At 39.5% G+C, this 23,517-nt stretch overlaps 1 protein-coding gene across 24 annotated transcripts in view; it reads right to left on the bottom strand.

Annotated features, from left to right (window-relative positions):
• Window positions 1-4,492: 4,492 nt before the first annotated feature.
• Window positions 4,493-23,517, bottom strand: part of CD44 (CD44 molecule (IN blood group)) — a 73,954-nt gene continuing 54,929 nt past the window's right edge. For 17 of the 24 annotated variants that reach the window (XM_085224548.1, XM_085224546.1, XM_085224551.1 and 14 more), the window contains 10 exons: window positions 21,350-21,529; window positions 19,983-20,141; window positions 19,094-19,282; window positions 18,035-18,220; window positions 17,406-17,594; window positions 15,372-15,638; window positions 14,315-14,500; window positions 10,880-11,002; window positions 9,586-9,664; window positions 4,493-7,764 (listed from right to left, as the gene is read on the bottom strand). In XM_085224548.1, the coding sequence (XP_085080674.1) occupies window positions 7,551-7,764; window positions 9,586-9,664; window positions 10,880-11,002; window positions 14,315-14,500; window positions 15,372-15,638; window positions 17,406-17,594; window positions 18,035-18,220; window positions 19,094-19,282; window positions 19,983-20,141; window positions 21,350-21,529 (1,772 nt within the window). In that variant the 3' untranslated portion in view covers window positions 4,493-7,550. The remainder of the gene's footprint in view (window positions 7,765-9,585; window positions 9,665-10,879; window positions 11,003-14,314; window positions 14,501-15,371; window positions 15,639-17,405; window positions 17,595-18,034; window positions 18,221-19,093; window positions 19,283-19,982; window positions 20,142-21,349; window positions 21,530-23,517) is intronic. The other 7 variants (XM_085224565.1, XM_085224569.1, XM_085224557.1 and 4 more) reach the window with 6 other exon arrangements.

The raw sequence follows: 23,517 nt of genomic DNA, 5'->3' as shown, positions 1-23,517 counted from the left end.
AATAGTCACGAATATAATATTTCACTAAGTGTTGTACCTCTTCTGTATATATCATCAATAAATGTTGATTCATAATTTTCCTGCCTTATATCTGTGAGTTTTGTTCTCTGCCGGGGCTGAATACTGGCATGATTTGGGTAGGAGTTTAAATAAAGCAGATGGATGGATGAGAGAAGCTGAGAGATGCAGGCAGGGCAGAAGGTGGACCTGGGTTTGCCAGTGTGTCAGAAATCCACCCACTGAGCTGTATATTCCAAATGTCCCTGGGTGCCAGCTGCAGCTGAGCTGATTTGCCATGAAGTCCAGCATCTACTTACGGCAGTGAAGTCTAGAACAGCCTTGGCAATGAAGGTTGGAGGAGGAGGAAGAAATGTTAGGAGGGTAGGAGGATGCGATAGTTGGCTGCAGTTGCTTTAAAAACCTGCTTCACACATCTGCGTGTCTGAGCCACGCACTACCAGAGGAAGGATGTTACCACATCCGGGCTTGGCCCTGTTCACATACACTGCTGCCGTAACGACTCCAGTCTCTTTAGCACTCGCTATTCCCCGTTACTTGCAACTTGAAAGTAAAAGAGATGAGATTTGAGGGCTGCTAGAACTCAAACAGCCTCCTCTGTTGTACTGGTGCCTGTAAACAAGACAAGGTTGTGAAAGAAACAGGTGGTCCCCAACGTGCCATGATTAAGGAGGGGAAGAGCATTAAAAATAACCTCTAGACAGGCTGCTGGGCACCCCTGCACCAAGCACTCACAGGGCTGAAGAGGACAAGCCCCAAACAAGGTTTGGGGCTGCTGTGCTGAGGGGAAGCGAGGTCGGTCGTGTGGGGCCTGCTGGCACCGGGCCCCGCCGCAGAGCAGTGTGCGGCCACAAGGGAAGCAGGAAGGAAGTGAGATTGCACTCAGTATCGGGCCATGCAGCCACAGCGATGTTAGCATGGCAGAAAGTTTCTGCAGTGATAAGCAAAGAATGTCACCAGTGACAGATAGCAAAGCTGGCAGCTGCCCACTGAAACACATGGGGAGGGGCAGCGGAGGAACCAGACCTCCCAGCTTCAGAACAGGTGTCTAAGAAAGCATCCTAGGGCCTACCCTTCACAGAGCTGCAGTGCTGCTCATCCATGGCTGAACTGAACAGAAAATGCATCTTCATTTTCATTTGTGAGACTGATCCACATGGTGCCGGGGTCTTCCTGCCTCATGCTCTCACAGCCCACTGGCAGCAGGCGAGAGGTATTGCTGTGGAGATGTCCCAGAAGGAGGAGGATTGGCTCCAAACTGAGAGAGCAGCTGAGGGAATTCACCCACAAATTCACTGGTGGTTTCACACATGTTGCCAGGATTACCTGAATTACCAGCACTAAACAAACTTTCAGCTTACCATTACAAACAATTTTTGAATGTGTGTGTGGAGAATGCTCCAAAAAGGCTCAGGGAGCAAAGCCCTCACCTTTGCAGAAAAGCAGCACAAAGCCAACCCTCTGAGCTGTGCCTGAGCTCTGCTTCTGCTACATGAAGGGCATGTAGGCTCCGTGCCTTCCTCTGCTTGGGGACCTTCACCCTTTGTGAACAAAGGAACAGTGGTTTTGACTCACTAGTTGAACAAACAAGCGTCCTCACCTAGAGCGTATTTCAGACTTTCTCTTGAAAAGTGAAATAAACAATAACTAGAAAACAAACCACAAAAGAACTGCAGGGAAGTTCCACTATAAAGCTGTCCCCATTGGTGAATCTGACAGCCCACTGCTGCAAAGCAAAATATGCCAGATGGTGGTGATAATTGCAAGGCTGACTTTGCAGGAGTGGAGGAGCTGTGCTGCAGCCAGCTGAGATCCTGATCTGTGGGCACTGGGCGCAGCTTTGGAGGGCTCAGCTCATCGTATAGGCTCAAGCTGCAGTCTGCTGGCAGCTGTGGCTGTGCTGGCTCCAGAGAGCGTGCTGATAGCAATCAGCAGCCCCCAGACAGATGTTTCTTATTAACAAGGACAGATTGATAAAAAATGGTGAATATAAACTCAGACGTAGATCTGATCTCTGAGCAAAACATGCCCAATTTGGTACTGCTTGTTCCGCGTAAAATGAAAGCATGGTGTCTTATACACCCAAAGAAAATGTGGTTGATGAAAATTATCTAAGCTTTTTTTGGATAAAGCCAGGAAAAAGAATAGGCTTTTGAGAACGTGGTGCCAGAACGCTGATATAGACCCATGACTGCAAAGTAAATTCAGATTTCAGGCTAAAACTCTGCTGTAATAACCAAACCACTGCAAAATGGGCACTTAGGTTAACACCATCCTAGCACAATAGCCCAAGGCTTTCAGACACAAGGTGCAAACTTACAGTCTCTGGTTGAAAGTGCCTTCTTGTTTCTTCCTCTCTTCTTTCTTTCTTGGAGTTTGAAGGATGTCAAGACTAACTTGGCAGCCAAGCCCTTTTGGTGAGTAGAACCACCACCGTTTCTGAGCTGCATGCTGGCTTCCCAGTGCTGCCTACGGCCCCCAACTTTTGCTGTGTCCTTGGCATTGCAATGCAGCCACCCGCCTCAATCCAGCACCAGAATGGAGCTGCTACTGAGCTGCAGTCTGTTCAGTGGGTGCTACAGAGGGAGACTTTTTTTATTCATAGTGTAAAAAATGTTTTAGTTTTCTGACAGATACACTTAAAGTTATGTTGGATCCTGTTTGACTTGACAAGCCCTATTTTTCTGTAAATTTCCAATTTTTATTTATTTATTTATTTATTTGGTAACAGGAAATAATTTACTTTAAAAAATATCACAGCACAAATAGGAAGTTGTATTATATATTAGGCATCTTCTCCACTCCCTTGCTCCTCCCCCCCCCCCAAAAAAAGTAATCTATCAATTGGATATATTAAAAGTATCTAAACTATGTCTACTTCTGAAACAAAAAAATATTTCTCATTTGACAGCCTTTGTGCACCTGTTTTGATCCAGAGCATCATCATCTTCATGTCTTTCTTCTGAAAGAAAACACAAAACTAATGATATTGACATCAAAGTTCAATGCGTGGCAGAGAATGTGTGAACATGGGTTTCAACAGTCCACTTGTTCATCCCAACCCCTTTTGCATATAGAGTACAGAGATTTAATAAGAAGTGTGCAAAGCCTTGAAGCTGTAGCTCAGGCAAAACCTTTCTGTCGGATCCATTCAGGCAAATCTTAAAGAAAGCTGTGTTTAAAGCAAGTATAAAGCTTTCACTGCTTCTTCTTCACCTGTGCCTGAACAACAACAGCTCCCTTGAGGTCAGGGCATCTTCAGCTTTTCAAAAAACCACACTGCAGCACAACTGACCCGTGCAGACAGAAGTCAACTAGAAATCTTGTAGCACACCCAACTCCGGATGGGAGAATGGGCAGACAGAAGACGAGGTGCTGTTAGTCACCTTTGTGAAGCCTGAGCTTTGCCTCTCGTTTCCCACAGTCAGAGCTGGGTGCTCTCAGCATGGCATTGGTGAGTACTGCACAGACACAGTAATAGTGAGAAGTAATCTACCAGGGGAAAACTGGTCAAAAGCCATTTGCAAATCAGGTGGTGAATGCAGAAGGTGACCTGGAGGTGGGGGAGTTCGCAGAAACAGGCTGATACTTTTTCCCTTATCTGAAATGTGAAATCATTCAAATGCCAAAGTCCTGGGGATACTCAGGGACTTTCCCAGTTGATGGCAAAGAAATTTTACTCAGTCTCCATTTTGTCTTCCAGTGACTGTACTCTTCCTTCACTGAAACCTCTGGCGTTCCCACCCCCAAAGTTCCCACTGTTTCATGCTTCTTGCCCTGAAAAAGAGATGAGAGCTTTGTCCCCTATACCCACAAATCTGGAGCTGCACCCCGGAAACCTGCCCACGTCAGCATTTCTGCTCCCACTTCTTTGTCTCTTTCACCTCTGCAGAGGAAAACACATCAGTACATGTGGTTACTCAAAGGTAACCATATGCTCTTTAACAAATCAAATCTCTTGCAACCAGAGATGTCTGAGCCTTGCACTGTTTAATAAGGCCAAGAAGTAATTGCTGGCTGACAGCCTAACGTAGCATCAAACAAACTGCTGGTGTTGTGTAAGCAGGGGCTTACACAACATGATCTGGCCCTTTTTATTTTTATTTTTTAAGAATATTCACCCATCAAGACAGTGAATTATCTCCTTTTGACTGAGGCTTATAATAAATTCAGATTTATTTTTGTTGTTCCCCTTCATCTATAGAAAGCAACGAGGACAAACCCCAACCAGGGTGATGGACAAACCTCTGCCTCTGTGTGACTGTGTCAGAGTCTATGAGACACCTGGAAATTTTCTCCAATAATATTCCACCCAACATACACTCCTTAGTGCAGTGGTAGTTGGCAGCAGTGTTTTTTGGCAAAGGATGTGCAGGAGACATCATATGAAGGAAAGAATGTTATGCAGAAATATCACTTGGGAACTGATGTTTTGAGAAGGCTTTAAAACATCCACACAGATAGAGACGAAGGCTGTACATCCTTTCTCTGCTTTAATCAAACATTCCTTTCAGAATCTTCAAGAAAATACAGGTGAAACCATCACCCAGGATTGTTCAATGAAAATATTACATTCTTGTAAAAATATCAATCACCTCTCTTTTAAATATACTTACTGCTTTAAACGTTATTTCTACCCTACTGCGTTGACCTTAACTTGGACCAAGATTTGTGCTCCAAGGGAACTGAGCTTTGTTGCTAAACCCATGGAGATGGGGGCCCACTGAAAGCTGGTGGAGCATGAGAGGTCCTACAGCCTGTGGCCAGTTCTGCAAGCAGGAGATCTGACCATGGCTCTGTATGACCACACTGCCAAATGCTTCTCCTCTCCCACTGGCAACATTGACCTCACTTACCCTCAACATGGAACCAAGTTTATTTTTGGAAGCTTATTTTACAGTTCCACGTGGTATTTTTTGGCAATACTTTTTTAATTACAATTTAGAGATGATATTTTCTTTAACATTGATTAATCTGTTAAATAAATATGCAAATATATCTAGTGCTCTCTATAAAAAAATACATACACACAACAAACAACCCCTGAAATAATAAAACCAAGATTAATAAAAATATGCACTATATTACATGTATGAAATGGCCATCTAGTTTTGAAACTACAATGAAACTTAATTATGCATCATTTGCACAACATAACCTAAAAAGAATCAGCATATATAAAATAATGGCACTGCCTTTTTAAAGAGAAATTGAGCATCTCCATATAACAAATATAAAAAGAAGCCAACAACTGTGTTCCATACTTCTATAGGTATTGAGCATTAGATAAATTAGAAGGATTTGGGGGATTTCTCCATTTTCTCAACATCTCCATAGGAAGATGAATAACATGATCTGGCCCTTTTTATTTTTATTTTTTAAGAATATTCACCCATCAAGACAGTGAATTATCTCCTTTTGACTGAGGCTTATAATAAATTCAGATTTAAGAAGAGGCAAAATTTTTATTCTGGATCTCCACATCTAGGGAAATATGTCTGTAACACCAGTTTAAACACAGCCTTCGATAGATCGTTCTGATTTATAATGACAAATAGAAAATCTGGCCTTAAGGGAATTAAACAAAAACCGATGCACACTGTCAACAGACTTTGCACAACACAGCTCAGTGTTGAAATATGTGCTTATGGCTGGGCTGAGAGGTTTGACAATGGACCCCATGTACTGACAGTGTATGTCACCTTGTCCTTATTGGCTTCAGCTTGTTTGAGCACTCTTGGACTCCTCATAGATGAGACATATGCAGAGTCAGAAAGCATCCTATGCGTATACTGAAATCACATCTCATCTTGGGACCTTTTGCCCAGGTGCACATTTTCCCTGAGGAGATCTGCCTGCAGACACCAGGGCTCTGAGCAACTGAATGGAATGCTTGGGAAACTACTGAGGAGCTCTAAACTGAGAACCATAATCACGATTTTGTGCCTGGTGTCCCAGTAAAGATCAATGCTAGCTAATGTTAGTATGTAGCCAGCTGAAAGCCCATCCTCTGCACTGCTTCAGATGGGGAGCATAAAGTAACGTGTTAGCAGAATATTTTCTAGTGCAGGTGCTGTGCTCAGGGAGCAGATACCTCTGAACATCTCTTACCAAATATTCCCCCTCCCAGCCAACACAGACCTCACTGCTTGCAGTTATCTTCAGTTGTTTTACTTGCATTTTTTGGAGGCAGCCCAGTTAGAAGTTATTCTCCACTCCAGTATGCTTTCTTAAAAATAGCACAGATCACTAGTAGTAAATAATTGTCTTTCTGGCAGTTCATATCAATATAATGCACAGCATCATTGCTTAATACAAATACTTCACATAACAGACATAGAAGGACAAAACAAAAGTGTATGACAATGCAGATGCAGCTATGTTACTGTATTACATTACTGGGAGAGTTTCCTTAAAAATTCATTGAACTTTTCTGTAAAATTTCAACTTCTGTTATCAATAAACAAACAGTTTTTCTTTTGGCATTTTTGACTAGAAGAAGAAAAAGTGCATGAAGCAAATCAGAAGTGAGCAAGATCATACAAAAGTAACTTTCAAAATATTGGCAAACTGGTGCAATACAACAGTTATGGGAGAAACTGCATCTCCTATGTAAAATGGAGCAGGGAGAGAGAAAGACCTATTCTTCAGGAATAAAAATGCTATCATCATCTCTGATGACTTCCAATTGCTTGATTTGTGCATGCACAATAGAGCTGGGGTCATACTGCTTTATTAACTTCACTAACTGACTCCTTAAAAAACATACATGAACTGTGATCCATGAAGGAGGGAGGGGGAAGAGCAACAGACACCTCAGAAACTCAAGGATATATGTACAGATTGTTAAGATAACAAAGAAGTTTATTATGTATCAGCTCATGTTTTCCTCCCTTTGTTCCCCCTCCCAAAGAAACTTACTGTATGCCCACAGACATTTTAAAATAGAGATAAATAAACTTTGTCCTTCTGGGTTTCTCTTGTTACAGACCAAGTCATCAATCATTACAAAATGTCACTTTTTGCTTTTACTGGCAGACTTTGAATGCACCTACCACTCTTCCTGGCTGGAAGGCATTGCTGGTGAATTCTGCTGGGTTAGGCATTGTATAGGAGGCACTTCTGTTTTAAGCCTTTTTTATTTTGGCCCTTGACATCTGTTACTCACTTACTGTTGTACCATGATAAGTTTAGTACCTTAAATGCCTGTAAGATGGAGCAACTGGATGCTTCTGTAACTCCGCACAGCGAAGGCACTGCATCTGGGGAACAACGACATGCCACATGCCCAGGACACAGCAAGTGCCCTCTGTGTAGGAATTGGGAACTGTCTGCAACACCTGGGGCTTATTTCAGAAAGCAAATGTCAATTTTGTAACTCAGACATCACGTTAAAATAATTAAAAATGAAGAAAATTTAAGCTTAATTGTGTTCAAAAGACATCAGTAGCACAGTGCATCTGTGAATTCCTGCCCAAGGTCTGTGTGATTTTGACTTCCCCAGCACTGATCTATTTGGTGACTTTGTACCGCTACACTCCGCTCTTCATGTCAACTTCGTGATTTTGTGTTTCATCAACGGTGAGGAATTCGTCACATGCTCCTGTTTGGTCATTTGACTGTTCTTTGTGAACCAAGTGCACCATTTCTTGTGATTTGCTGGCGTCTCCATTTAATTCTCTTGTCTTCCTGTCCTCCACGGCACCTTTGCCATTATTAATGACTAGCTTTTTCTTCTGCCCACATCTAGATCAAAATAAAAAGAATATAAAGTACCATAAATGGAGAGTAATGGAAATACGAGAACAAAATTCAAGTAAATATTTAGGAAAATGTTCCTGGAAATGAAACTTGTGTCTGCTAGCACAGACCTATGCAAAGCAAAGTGCACAGTTTCTTCATGCTGCGTATTTTATTTTTGAAAAAATGCAGCATTACGTGCATAAACTTTAGCAGGAACACACTGGTCCACTTAGTATCACAGAATCACAAAATGGTTGGATTGAAAGGAACCTTAAAGACCATCCGGTTCCAACCTCTCTGCCATGGGCAGGATTGCCACTCATTACATAGGGCTACCCTGTATCTGTTGTTACTAGAGAGGGGACTAACATGCATTGTTGAAAGATGGAGATAGTTTTCTGATTTGGGTATATCCACATTTATAAACTATTTATATATCCCACTATACAGACAGGATAGTTCCAAATCCAGACTCAGGATCAAGATTCAACAGCTGAGTGTTCACTGAATGCACACAGCACAGCTCTCTTAAGATGGACACCAACTTTTAAATTTGTACTGTAAAAGTGTTCTCTTTTCACTGAAGCAGGTTTTGTCTGAATGACTAATCTGGCAGTTAAATATCACTTTTATTCATGCTTACTGACTGATAGCTGAGGATTATTTTATCCAAAGCAGTTCAGTTTGCTGTGTAAAGGTTGGGTACACACTTGGGAATTATTCCTGCTCTGCAACCATGAAATGCAGAGCGAACACAGGCTTTTAAAAGTGCAACTCATATTTTCTTTCCTGAAATGACAGTGAGTGCCTAAGCGTGGGACTCTGCATGGAGATTCTAACTGTTTTGGCAACAGATACCATACAGAGGCAGTCTTCTTTGCAACACGAGGAATAATAAAGACAAAAATAAATAAGTAAACTGCCCTGCACTGAACCTTGGGCAATTTGTTTGGTTTTGTTTTGTTTTAAGATAACATCAGTTTTAATTAAGACAACAGCAATTAAACATTAAAAAAAAAAAAAAAACACAACACCAAAAACACTATGATGAAGCAATTTGCAATTCACCGAGAAGGACCAATTGCTTTATGTAGGTGCTCGAGATTGCTGCCATACTGATGTTGTAACAAATACGTAGTTCTCATTTTTAAATAAATGAATGCTTGGAACATTCCCACCTCACTCAGGCTAGCCCTGCCCGAGTCTGCAGCCGGTTAGCACTTATCAGAACAAATGAATCTCTTGTTATTTTGATCCTGCTAAAGCAAGAGAAAACATTCCACCTGTTTCAAGCATACTAGATGACGTCCCTGCTTGAAAAATTACTCCCCATAGGGATTAGTGCACACTGCTAGGCTCTAATCTGTGAATCCGTACACACGACCCACCCACACACACTGTCTCTCCTTGGGTCTCACTCCCAGCTGCATGGCAACTCTACATAAGAGATGTTTTCCGCTCACAGCATCTGGGATATAATTTTTAGCGTTGAGACCGTTTCAGTTCTTGTCAGTTGCAATCTATAATTAGTCATCCTGGCCCTGTTTGTCTGTTTCTATGGTGACTTGGGGTATGAGGAAGGAAACAAAGGCAGCCTCTGCTTTTATAGGCATAGCAGAGTGAGATATAAATCAATAAGCTGTGCTGTTCAGGGCGTGTAACTCCAGAGCCACTTAACTTTAAAGAAAGCAGTAGATATTTCTGTCTCGCCATGCGCCTGATATCCTTCTTATTTCACATGGTCTCTAACAATATTGTGTCAGTGCTTCTTTCTATCACCCCCATCACACTTCAGTGTGTTTGAAGAAGTACAGGCTACCTTACCTCCTCCGGCTGTTAACGGCGATGCACACTGCGAGGATCAATGCCAGTGCCAGGAGAGCAGCAACAATGATCAGCCATTCTGGGGGTCGATGGAGAGAAGAAGAATGTTTTAACCCATCCTATACAATTTCAGAGTTTCATGGACACTCAAGCATTCTTTAAACTGTAATACTTTTTTTTCTAGTTTAAGTGGATATTTGCTCATTTTGCAAATTTCTTTTTTGCAAATGAAATACATTTTCATCAGTCATATTGTCTACGTGGCCAAAAAAAGTGCTCATCTACGCCCAGGCCTACTCTGATGAAATGCCTGTCCAATGTCAGCATATATAAGAACTGCACTTTGGCTGACATAGGTGTAAAGCTGTTGTATCACTGATTTATTTCAAGAGTAGGAGAAAAGGCTGAGACAACTGCAATCCTAGGTGCAAAAGTAGGATGGATTGAAGGTTGAGTGAAATGTCTACATTCATTTTGTCATTTAAAACCTTAAGTTAAGGAGCATCTGTAGGGCAAATTCTAAAAAATAAAAATAAAAAGGAACTCCAATATCATAAGGAGGTAAAACTGGAAGGGAGATCACATAAGCTGTTTGCAGTGAAACATAGTGAATAAAAACAGCCCTGACAAATGTTCCATTTGCTCTTAGCATTTTTTAAAAATGAAGATTTCATGGCAACCTTCCCTGTACCCTGTTCTTTATGCAGGTCATGCTGTGGTTACCTTACCAGACTATCTTTGTGTCCTTCCCTGTTATTTCTGTATGATTCAGTGCCTTGACCTGAATATAGTACCTCAGCTCTGGACTTGCCAGATCTACACTGAGTGGGATAATTACTTTCTCTCTCTTAAAAATGACTTTACTGTTAATATGTCACAGAATATATTTGCATTCTTTTGCAATTGTATCACTGTGTTGGCTTCTATTCTATTCCATTTTAATCTGCAAGCCTTTTTCTACAAAGCTTGTCTCAACTATATTTTTCACTGAACATTTTCACATATATGATACTTTACATCTACCTTCACCAAATTGTGTCTGATTGCATATCAAAGTATCAAGGTTTTTTTATCTCTAAATCCTGTTCTCCAAAACACGACTTCTCTCATCTAGATATTGCTACAGTATTTTATGAGTTACAACATGCTCCATTTCTCAGACTAGTGAAAATGCTGAATGTTACCTGATTCAGAACAAAACCAGAATAACCATACTTGACCTATATTTTTGTTCAGTTCATATTCACATCATTCTGTTCACATATTATTAAAATATATGACTTTGGAAGCCTACCTGGTACCGGTGCTGACTTTGGTTGTGATCTTACAGTTGTTGTTGTGGACTCTCCAGGGAAAGGAGTAGGTTCACTGTCTCCATCGTATGGTCCCTGATCACTGTCTATATTGGATGTAGACCCTAAAGAACAAAACCATCTGTTAGTCCAAATATCCTTACTGAGTATTTCACAGGGAAGTACAAAAACTATGATTTTCATTATTAAAATATATATATATATATATGTCTAAAAAGTTCACACCAAGAAACTACATAGGCTATAAATGTTGTACTCATCCAAACTGTTGCTAGCTTTCATATTCTGATAACAAAGCCTATGGCTGTACCCTTTTACCTCTTGTATGTTTCATTTTTGATTGTGCTACACTTTTATGAACCAATATGCAATGAGATAGTTGCCTAGAAATTGTCTGGAAAGACTGTAAAGATTTCTGCATATTGGCAACTTCTTGAAGAGGTTTCTACTGCGTAAATCAAAGGTCCTGCCTGTTCTATGGGGAAAAGAGAATGAGAAATGACTAGAGAGAGAAGACTGAAAATGATCAATAAGAAGAATTTTTAAAACTTTTAATTTTATTCCTATATGGGATAAAACTGTTCTAAAACTTCCCTGCTTTCATAAAGTAGAAGTATAGTTTCTGGATGGTTTACATGTGATAGCTATGTATAACGTGGGACCTTAAAAATTCAAAATGTTTTTCTTATTAGCAAAAATTCTCTCTGTAAACACAGAGATGGGTCCCTTGGCACTTTAAAATAAGTTTTGTAATTTGGTTCTAAGACAGGATTAGATCTTAAATCCAAATGAGTTCTTCTAGTCTCACATATTTCCTGTGATGGTTATATGGCTTGAAATCTTATGATGACAGTAATATTTCTGGGCCACATTGTTGCCATAAGGGTATTCCATGTCTAAAATTATTTGTATGTAGTGTTTCACGGGGACTACAACTTTGTTATCAGTACGAAAACAACATTACAGATCTGCACCTCTCTGAACTCTTCCAGACCCCGATAAAGCAAATTAGACACCGTAATCAGCTGCAAAGTTCTTTTTCTTTAGCACATATTGCAATTCCCCTCTGTCCAGCCTTTCTGATCTCATTTCCTAACAGCAGCTGGCAAATACAAACTAAGAAGCACATTTTTCCCCACTGTTGAGCGTAGCCAACAAGTAGTTCATGAATGTTCCAGATGTTTTCATTATTATTAACAAGTAACTTATTGACTGATGAGTTGTTCTGCGATAGCCCATCCCAACGGACAGAGCACTAACTCAGCAACTAGAGGACTTGATCTAGCCTCCAAGAAAGCAGACCAAGAGGATTGTACTGACTTGCCTGACTGGCACTTCAGTAGATATTTTTTAAGGTGCTTTATGTCACCCTTGAGAAATGGCAGAGATTTTCCACCACAAAGCCCCTTATAAAAACATTTATTAAAGACTTCTGTGCTAAAAGAACTGCTACATTCACCATTCCCCTCTCCTGAGAGTTGAGGAGAGGCGAATTTGGCCATGTCCCCTAGTGTCTCGGCTCTGGGGAAGGTGCCTGCAGTGGAGAGAGAGGGCTCTCAGTTGCCCTAACATTTTGTTTTGATGATATAGTGGGTTTTCTTCTTTTTGACAGTTATTTTTTGATTCATTCAGTGGACTGTTCTGTTATTCCACTGTGACATTTGGACAAAAGATCAGTCATTAGGGCAATGTCAGACCACAGCTTTAAAACTGCTGTGGAGGAAGAGAAATTGAAAGAAAGCAGTATGGTACATGACACCATTTGTTTGTTTGGAAGAAGCCTACAGCTAGAGCCAGCCAATATATTAATGAAACTTTTTCATTCCATTACAGCTATACAAATGAAAAAGTCCTTCAAGAAAGGAGCCTTAAAAAAACCCAGCAGTACTAGTAATTCCCTTAGACTGTAATTATAAAAAGCACAAAGTGTAGATAAGTGGGGGGAAAAAAAAGGCATTCACTTGGAAAAAGGCCTTCAGAGAAATCCATACAGGTTTTCTATGCTCAAAGCAGAAAAGTAGCAAACATTTTTTCAAACTGTAATGTCTGCACACTACACTGAGGTTGCTTGGCTTAATTAAGTGATAGGGCACTGAGTGCCAAGAAATGGATTTGTTGTAGTAGGAAACAGATATTAAAATAGGATTATCTTTCCAATAAAATGAAAATACATATTTTGCATTTATATTGCTGCATCTATGTCTAAATATTATAATTTTTGCAATTTTGATGAGTGATATTTTTGAGTTAATATGAAATTCTGAAGAAGAAAAAGGACAAATTCTACTTGTATGAATTAACATTAATTAATGATAATTTAAATAGACTCCACAAAATTGAGTGGAGCTATGCCAAGGTAAAGTGGAAAGAGAAATTATGCAAACTTAGGAACATTTAGCCTACATTCTAAATTCCATTTCTAGCTAAAATTTTTCAAAATGACTACATTCACTGAAAACAAATTCTAACTCCCAGTCATTAAGAACAATAGAATTATCTTTAAAATATCTGCTGTATAATGTTAAATATATATAGGTACACTATCGTGCTTAACTATAAAGAATAACCACATAGCATTAGTGAAAATCTACCCTGGCACAATTCCACTAACTTCCAGGAAAGTGCATGAAAGCACTATTTAGATCAGTATGAGAAAGAAATAGCTTCTGGAAAAAAAATAAATTGCTGTTAGAATGATGATCTGTATGGAAAATGCATTTGGGAATAAGGAAAAGTCCCTTCATTCCTTGTTCTAATAGCAAATGACAAAAAAGAAAAAGGTATCTGTAGTGTAATAAGTAAACTATTAACTACACTAACATTACCAGATGAATAACCCCTTTTAAATAAACTGTTCACAAACAAAATGTCGGTTACAACTCAGTCACTGGCATGATACCAACTGCAGATATACCTACTAAGCAGGGAAAAAAATGTTTGCACAAGAAATTTTTGATATATGTTTAACCAATGCAGCGGGATTGAGGACAGCTGAAAAAGTGACAGATAGTTGGGTTACACATCAGTCATTTGTGTCCATTTAAAAGGAAGTCAAAATTTGTGTATTTATGGGCATAAGGAGAAAGCTAATATTTCTTCACTTCTTGAGAAGTGTAACAAAATACAGATACAGATACTATAAGAGAAAAATATCGGCAAAACACTATTATCACCTTTTTGGGACAAGTACTCTGCTTTACAGATGAAAATATTCCCCTAAGTTGCATCTTAAATGAGGACTAAAAACATATGGAAAAATGCCAATAAAAAATAACAATGAAAAAAAAAAAAACAAGCAAAATACACAAGTATAACTAAAACTTAAGGGATACTACAAATACTTTCAGAAAATCATTGATAAAAAACAAGAACTGAGAGGTGGATAAATGAGAGCACTTGCAATATATAGTTCTTACTAGGAGAAGGAGGGGTTGGTAATTGGTATAGACGATCATCAATGTCTGGAAAAACTTCAGGTATCAAACTGACATGAGAACCATCTGTGGCATTTGCTTGTCCACTTTCACTTCCAGGCTGAGTGGTGGGTGCCAGGGGCCTGCTGGTTGCTTCTTCTGGGTGGAAAACATCCGTGGACGCTGCGACTGCCGGGATGATGGCACAATCAGCTTGAGAGGCCAACCTAACCTCCACCTACATTGCTTCCCTCCTACCTATATCACAGCACACCAGAACGCATGTCCTGCTGCCTGGCTGAAAGCACAGCAGGAGAGAAGGCGTGAAGGCCTCCCCTTCTCCTTCCACACTGTCAGTGGCTTTTGAGGCCCCTAAGTAGCACGTGCTTGCCACATTGTAGGAAGACGTTGGCTGTATCCACATATGCCAGTGACAGGTGGAGAGGGAAGACCTTCAAAAGAAGAGACCACAGCAGGAAACCTGATCCTGTAACTCAGGAGTGAGTGTCCGCACCACAGCCAGATTTGCAGTGGTCCTGCACTGGCAAGGAGGTGCGAGGAATTAAAGACAGAAGTGTAGGGCACGGTTCCTGTGTGATTGCCCTGCCCTCACCACCAGGACAACCCTCTCTGGAGATGGTGTCACTGCTGAGGCACAAGAGCAAGTCACCCAGCTAACCCCAACAGAGCGCCTCCACCACACCGACCGTGTCACCAGAGCACACCAAGCCTGACCTCACTGATGTGCAGGAGAGGAGGATGAGGCTGGAAATTCAGGGTCACCAAAGTGTGTGACTGGCAGAAAAGACAGGAGGCCACCCAGAAACATGCTTCAGCAAAGGACAGAAACCACCAAATGCACCAGCAAGGAGACCCTTACACCAAGTCCAGAACGTCACTCTAACAGCAGATCAGATCCCGCCACAAACTTCTGCACTACAAGTCCATAAGAAGAACGTAGACCCAAAGATGAGAAGGAGAGTAGGGGAGTCAATTTCAGAAGAAATAACGTCTCATTTCACACGCTGTGTGAGAAATGAGCTTGATCCATTATTCTTACTGGTACTCGTGAGCAGAGATTCTTCACCAGCTTCATCTGTACTGACGGGATCCAGCCCAAGGAGAACTGGACCCCCAGGGGCATCAGTGGAATGTGTGATACCTTCAGTGCTCCGTGCTGCTTCATTTTCTGAAGGCAGAGTTGGCTGAGTTGGGTCTTCATGACGAGCACCATCATCAGACGTGGCAAATGCTGTGTCAATGACTCGAGATGTCCACACTTTCTGGGTTACATCTTCTGGCTTCAGAACATCATTGGAGTCTGTGACTGTTGTGATGATGGCTAAGTTAACTTCAAAGATGTTTACATATCCCTACCTTATCAATTTTTCTCTCTTTATTTCATTTATCAAGGTCTACCTTTTCCTTTATTAGTCTCTGTAGAAAATAGAGTTAAGAAGAAAAAAAAAAAAAAGCAGGACAAAGAAAAAGATCTGTATCCTTCATTTTTGCTTTTTCGTTCCCTTACTATTGTTCTATTGAGCACTCTAATAGTTACATACTCATTTCCAAAATTTTAGTGATTTTTAAAGCATGCAAATCTATCAAAATCTAAGTAGCAGCTATTTAGACCTAACTATTTAAGACTGATAATATCATGTTAAAAAAAAAGTCATTTTTTTTTCCTTTTTATTTATTTATGCATCTCTACTTTTCCATGAGATAATCATAAGAAAATGTGTGCTCATTTCCCATTAGAAAACTCAAAATGAATTCACATGGAGAATTATGGAATTAAACTACTAAATGAATATCCTTCCCACAGCATTAAGACAGTGCTCTTCCTCTAAAGAGACTATTGTGGATGCAAAGGAATAAGGATGTCACAAAAGCATGCTAAGAAACAGCACAGCCTAATTGGATGCAGTTGAAGAGTATCCAAATGCCAGAAAAAGAAACTCAGTAATAAACATTAAAACTGATGAAAAATTTACCACTGAAATTCAACATTATGAAGTAAAATGAGAAACCAAAACATTAATTACCAAAAACTGTAGCTTACAGTGTTATCTTTGAAAATATCTAGTAATCACTATTTAAGAGGGAGATAAATCATGCTATTTTTGGAATAAAATGAATATTGTGATTCCTATCATTATATAACAGTAAGATTTCATTGACCTGTTTGAAAGCATTTGAGTAAATTTTCAAATCCTATTTGGGTTTTTGTATTTGTAATTGATCTGTCAGACCACATAAAGCTTAACATGCTGATGAAAATAAATGATAAAGCTTCATGTGATCCCTTCCATGCACAGGGAGCAAGAGGAGGAAGTGGAAAAACATAGTGTCTTTTGCCAATGCAAACTTCATTTTTTATAGCTCTTTGGAAAATACCAAGAGTTAAAGTAATCCTGAAGAAAACTGAAGGTGAAGAAAAAAAATGGGAAAGCATAAATATTACTTTTCGCCATAGAGGTTTTTTGCAGGTTTGTTATTCTTTTAAGAAAATACAGCGAATGAAAGATTTCCAAAGCACTGCAATGTCATGGCTCCATTATTAAACAAACAAACAAAAAATTAGAGTGAAGCCACAATGTTGTGATAGGGGACAATTCAAAAGGATAATATTCAGAACTTTTCAGTGAGATAACTTACAAAACTTAAGAGCAAAAACTCATAGATCTTCATGAACAACACTGTATTGTTTTTTTTTTAAATACACAGTACTAATGTCATCTGTGAAAATAGCAAGAGCAGGAGTGAATAGGTATAAAAAAATGCTTTTAAACATATGAATCATTAACTCTAAAAACAATAATATTTTCTCAGTATGACATCCCACTAAAATCAACTTGTGAAAAACTACAGGACATAAGAAAAAGAATGCCTAGGGAAGAATGTTCTTGATGAATAGCATTTCTTATTAAGATATTAACATGCAACAGGATTATAAAACAGTTTATGATACTGCAAGTCTAAAAGAAGAACGTAGACCCAAAGATGAGAAAGAGAGTAGGGGAGTCAATTTCAGAAGAAATAATGTCTCATTTCACACGCTGTGTGAGAAATGAGCTTGATCCATTATTCTTACTGGTACTCGTGAGCAGAGATTCCTCACCAGCTTCATCTGTACTGACGGGATCCAGCCCAAGGAGAACTGGACCCCCAGGGGCATCAGTGGAATGTGTGATACCTTCAGTGCTCCGTGCTGCTTCGTTTTCTGAAGGCAGAGTTGGCTGAGTTGGGTCTTCATGTGGGGCACCATCAGGTGTGGCAAGAGCTGTTATGATGATGGTTGAATCAGCTGTGAATTCAATATGTGCCCCTCTCGTCCCCATCACATTCAAGTCTCTTGCCTTTAAACAAGGCTACACTTTTCACACCAGAAAAGAGGAAGAAAATGTTTTGTCTCCCATTACGTCCTCATTGCTACATTTTGAAATATTAATTTCATGCACTTCATATCTTAATCAAAAAGATTCCCAAGACAGCGGACACACAGAGATGACATGGAGAAATCAATCAAGAGAATTTCTGGACAAGTTCTCTTTCTGATCACAGATCCTCAATATTAGTGTCATTTCCAAATTATTTTACAGAGCATTTTACCTTGCAGTTATCATTCCTGGCAGAAAAAAAACCAGTAACACTCATTTGCTACTCAAGACTATCCGTATTTTTTCTGCTGTACAGAAAATTCAATTAAATAGCAGTTCTTACTAGTAGAAAGATGAGTCGGTAATTGGTATAGATGATCATCAATGTCTGGAAAAACTTCAGGTATCAAACTGACATGAGAACCATCTGTGGCATTTGCTTGTCCACTTTCACTTCCAGGCTGAGTGGTGGGTGCCAGGGGCCTGCTGGTTGCTTCTTCTGGGTGGAAAACATCCGTGGACACTGCGACTGCCGGGATGATGGCACAATCAGCTTGAGAGGCCAACCTAACCTCCACCTACATTGCTTCCCTCCTACCTATATCACAGCACACCAGAACGCATGTCCTGCTGCCTGGCTGAAAGCACAGCAGGAGAGAAGGCGTGAAGGCCTCCCCTTCTCCTTCCACACTGTCAGTGGCTTTTGAGGCCCCTAAGTGGCACGTGCTTGCCACATTGTAGGAAGACGTTGGCTGTATCCACATATGCCAGTGACAGGTGGAGAGGGAAGACCTTCAGAAGAAGAGACCACAGCAGGAAACCTGATCCTGTAACTCAGGAGTGAGTGTCCACACCACAGCCAGATTTGCAGTGGTCCTGCACTGGCAAGGAGGTGCGAGGAATTAAAGACAGAACGTGTAGGGCACGGTTCCTGTGTGATTGCCCTGCCCTCACCACCAGGACAACACTGTCTGGAGATGGTGTCACTGCTGAGGCACAAGAGCAAGTCACCCAGCTAACCCCAACAGAGCGCCTCCACCACACCGACCGTGTCACCAGAGCACACCAAGCCTGACCTCACTGATGTGCAGGAGAGGAGGATGAGGCTGGAAATTCAGGGTCACCAAAGTGTGTGACTGGCAGAAAAGACAGGAGGCCACCCAGAAACATGCTTCAGCAAAGGACAGAAACCACCAAATGCACCAGCAAGGAGACCCTTACACCAAGTCCAGAACATCACTCTAACAGCAGATCAGATCCCGCCACAAACTTTTACTCTGCAAGTCCATAAGAAGAACGTAGACCCAAAGATGAGAAAGAGAGTAGAAGGAGTCAATTTCAGAAGAAATAACGTCTCATTTCACACGCTGTGTGAGAAATGAGCTTGATCCATTATTCTTACTGGTACTCGTGAGCAGAGATTCTTCACCAGCTTCATCTGTACTGACGGGATCCAGCCCAAGGAGAACTGGACCCCCAGGGGCATCAGTGGAATGTGTGATACCTTCAGTGCTCCGTGCTGCTTCGTTTTCTGAAGGCAGAGTTGGCTGAGTTGGGTCTTCATGTGGGGCACCATCAGGTGTGGCAAGAGCTGTTATGATGATGGTTGAATCAGCTGTGAATTCAATATGTGCCCCTCCCATCCCCATCACATTCAAGTCTCTCTTGCCTTTAAACAAGGCTACACTTTTCACACCAGAAAAGAGGAAGAAAATGTTTTGTCTCCCATTACGTCCTCATTGCTACATTTTGAAATATTAATTTCATGCACTTCATATCTTAATCGAAAAGATTCCCAAGACAGCAGACACATGGAGAGAACATGGAGAAATCAATCAAGAGGATTTCTCTGGACCAGTTCTCTGTCTGACCACAGATCCCCTACTTTAGTGCCATTTCCAAATTATTTTACAGAGCATTTTACCTTGCAGTTATCATCCTTTGCAGTAAAGAAGCCTTTCTACAACCACTCATACTTCTTTGTTGCTCAAGACTGTATGAATAGTTACAAATTATGGAATATATTTATTATTTGAAGATCTGTTTATGGCAGTAGTAAGAGCAGTTTTCCTAACAGGATTATCTTGTTACTTGTAAGTTTTATAGAAAGATATATTTGAAATCTTATATCTCAACACCATCCAGTCAGATCACAGAGAAAATGAGTCACTTTATAATCTTTGTCATAGACTTAAGCTACCTTCTCTCTAAGTCATGCAATAGCTTTCCAAGACAAGATATCTGAAAGACAGAAGTGATGAAATATGCATAATTGATATGATGACTAGTACCTGTATTAGAAGTCTCTTTTTCATGATTACTCTCTCTGGAAGGAATAACTCTATCCATTATAGTGGGTTGTGTGGAATAATCTTCCTTGCCCCAACCTGGATTCACGAATGGGTCTTGTGCTGAGTCATTCTGTTTGGCCCCGTGATTGGAGACCATAGCTGTTATGATGATGGTGAAGCAATTATGAACTCAGTACATAAAGATCCATTTCTCATATTATTCTCCTCTTCGGTTCTTGTCTCTATGACAGGCCTTGCTCACATGTCTACTACATTTAATGGCAAAGAGAAGTAAAGCAGATTTTCTTCTCATTACGGTTTATGTTTAGAAAGGCTGCCTACTGTCACCAATAGGATTGAATCCTTCCTCAAACTGAGCATATGCTTTTCAGAATCAATATATCTCCTTGACTTTCAAAAGTATTTCCCCGATTCATGCACTTCCTGACTTCATATTGGTTGAATATCAAACTAATATCCACTAATGTGTAAGTAAGAAATGCAAAGTAACTGGAAGAATCTGACCTGTTGGTAAGATTTTAATCACAGAATTTGATGTATTGATTATATTCAAATTTTTTCCCCTCAATTTCATGATAGAGCATCCCAAATAACGACATATATCTCCTCTTCAGTGTTTGATAATTAGCAAGAAAAGATGGCAGTGCTTAGTACAGCACATCAGTCATTAACTAGCAAACAATACACTCACAGGGACATCAACAACTAATATTTATCAATTTTCAGATACTAGCTTTACTGTAGAATTTCACCATTTAAGTTTCAATTTCTTTGAGAAACCTCTCTTTTATTCTACACTATGCTTTATTCGTTCACTTCAGTATCCTCTTGCCGTATTTCAAAAATGAAATGAGTAGATATTTTGGATACTATTTAGTTAGTTAAAATTGCCATATTAAAAAAAAATAGTGCAAAAATCAGCTCCAATAATGACTTGCAACAGGAGTGTGAACACAATTCACAAATATTATCCTCAAATGAAAAAATGCAACAGATATCATTGTTCTTCTTTTTAAACATTCACTGTTTCCTACATATGTAACCCTTGCAGATAGCCTGGTAAAGCCTTGTGACTGCATGGCATAGAACACTAAAGATAAGAAACAATTCCAGTGTTAATTCACTATAGGTCTTGATCCAAATGAGAGAAAAAGCAAAGTTCCAAGACTAAGTCTGAAGAATAGATTAAAAAAATTTTAAAAGGCAATCAATAGATCTGTATTGCTTGGGTTTATCCACAGAACATTTCTTATGACCTCAGAGTGCAAAATTGTTCATAAAATCTTTCTAAAACTAAACCTTAAGTAAACTCTGATAATGTACTAGAATTTAAGTTGCAATGTTACCTGTATAAGAAGTTTCCTTTTCAATATCATTTTCACCTGGAGGAGTAAATTCTTGTTGTTCAGTAGCACCAGTTGTGTATGCAGGATTTTGTCCTTGACTGATCCATCCATAGTGAGCACTGTGTAATAGTGGATGTTGGGTTGGTCCTTGACGTTTTTCAGTTTCACTTGTAACAAGTGCTGATAAGATGATGATTGAATCAATAATGATCAAAATACCCGACACCAGTCATACTATCCTTATCTTCAGTATCCTTATCTGTGGTCAGTTGGGATTTTGTGTTTTCCTTTTTTCTTTTATTTGTTGCAATGGGTGTGAAATGAAAGATGGAAAGAAATAAAGCTCCTTTGGAAACCAAAGTCTGTTTTGCCCAGGAAAGCATCACCAGGATCAGTGGAAGATTGCTACAGAGTATCCCAATGACCAGTGGCAGAATAAAGCTATAGGAAAAGCAGTAGAAGACATAGCAATAACAGCTTGCATCTCTACTTTGTATTTATTAACACTGACTTAATTGTTGAGTCTGTGAATTTGGGGTTTCTAAAAGTGAAAGAGATGATGAAATTGCTCTTCTGAGTAAATGTATCAACTACACAATTGCAAAGAAGGCTCCAAGGAAGTTGCCACTTCTTCTGGGAGTGGAAGAATATTTAGTTGGATGAATGAAATGAACAAGTTCATATATTTGAGGTTGAAAAGCATACTAGTCTTGAACTCAGTAATAATTAAAGCTAAAATAAATAAATTAACTACTCAATGTTTGATTTACTGTTTACATAGCAGAAGATGCAATCAGAAGTAATTTGTAATAAATATTAAAAGGCTTAGAAAACATACATCAAAAAAGAATACCTGTAACACCAAGATGAGCATTAGAATAAAAAAAAAAGAAATAAGAAAGGAAAAGAAAAGAAAAGAAAAGAAAAGAAAAGAAAAGAAAAGAAAAGAAAAGAAAAGAAAAGAAAAGAAAAGAAAAGAAAAGAAAAGAAAAGAAAAAAAAAAAAGCATTAGGTAGAAAGTACTGCCATGAATGATGTATGAAAGTGAAAATAAAGGCCCCAACTAGAGGATACAGAGAATGAACTGGAGCTGCTGCACATGCAGTAAGTCACCAGCTAGAGAAACCTACAATAAGCATTTTTCAAAAAGAACAGAAATGGAGTGGTATGCATCTTCAAATGATGAAATGTTCATAAAGAGAACATTCCAACAGATGTAATTCATTATTTTCATAATTAGAAAATTATTGAGAGATAATCCTGTAAAATATGGTCCTGAATTTGCAGCTACTAGGACATTAAAATTAAAAAAAGTATGAACACATTATTTAACAACATTTCAGAACTAAAATAAAGTTTTCACAGAAATTCTTCCAGGTGATTAAAGCTCCTGCCCAATGCCAACTGAATTGTTCCCAGAAACCCCAGGACTATAAAGAAATGTCCGTGTCTAATGAAGGCAGATCCAAAGAACTACCCGGAAGGAAGAAAATGATTGCCTTTACAGAGGGATAATAAAGCTTTCCATAAGTCCAACTGTACAAAGGTACATCTTCAGCTATTCAATTTTGATCTTCTTTTTAACAAGATAAAATGGCATTGTTGCCAAAAACAAAGTTCATATTCAGCTATACTTTAAAAACAAACAAACAAAAAGCAACACACTGGAAACTATTTACATACACAGCAAAAACAGCTGGAGAATGCACTCCATAAGCTTTTGCCTACAGAGGTTTTTGAGCTTGAAGAATGTGATAATTGAGAATTTTCAATAGCTCAGTTGGCTAATAACACTAACACTAGAAGGAAAATGTTCACATTGCTCTGGAGATAGCATTTTATCTTTTGTACCCCAGTTGGGTACTAACGTTTACTGTTCTGTTTAAAATGGACCCTCAGAAGTAACAGATCCTAGGCTGAGCCTTTAGTGTCTTCAAGACTACAGTGAGGTACCAGCTGGATAATTTTTTAACTTTACATGGCCAAATTTATGCCACTATCATTATCTTATTATCCCACACTGAAGAATCTACTTAAATCAATCTGAGCTTTATATCTGTATGTTTTCCACCCACATATTTTTCAAATATTGCCCTGGATGTTTCTGTAAGTATTCCTATGCTTTCACGTGTACTAAGCAATGGAAAAAGTAGGTGGTTACTATCTAG

Source organism: Meleagris gallopavo, chromosome 5 (assembly GCF_905368555.1).
Source record: "Meleagris gallopavo chromosome 5, MGAL_WU_HG_1.1, whole genome shotgun sequence".
In the NCBI taxonomy this organism is placed as follows: domain Eukaryota; kingdom Metazoa; phylum Chordata; class Aves; order Galliformes; family Phasianidae; genus Meleagris; species Meleagris gallopavo.
The sequence above is the reverse complement of the archived record's forward strand: the minus strand, read 5'-3'. Positions and strand labels throughout refer to the sequence as shown.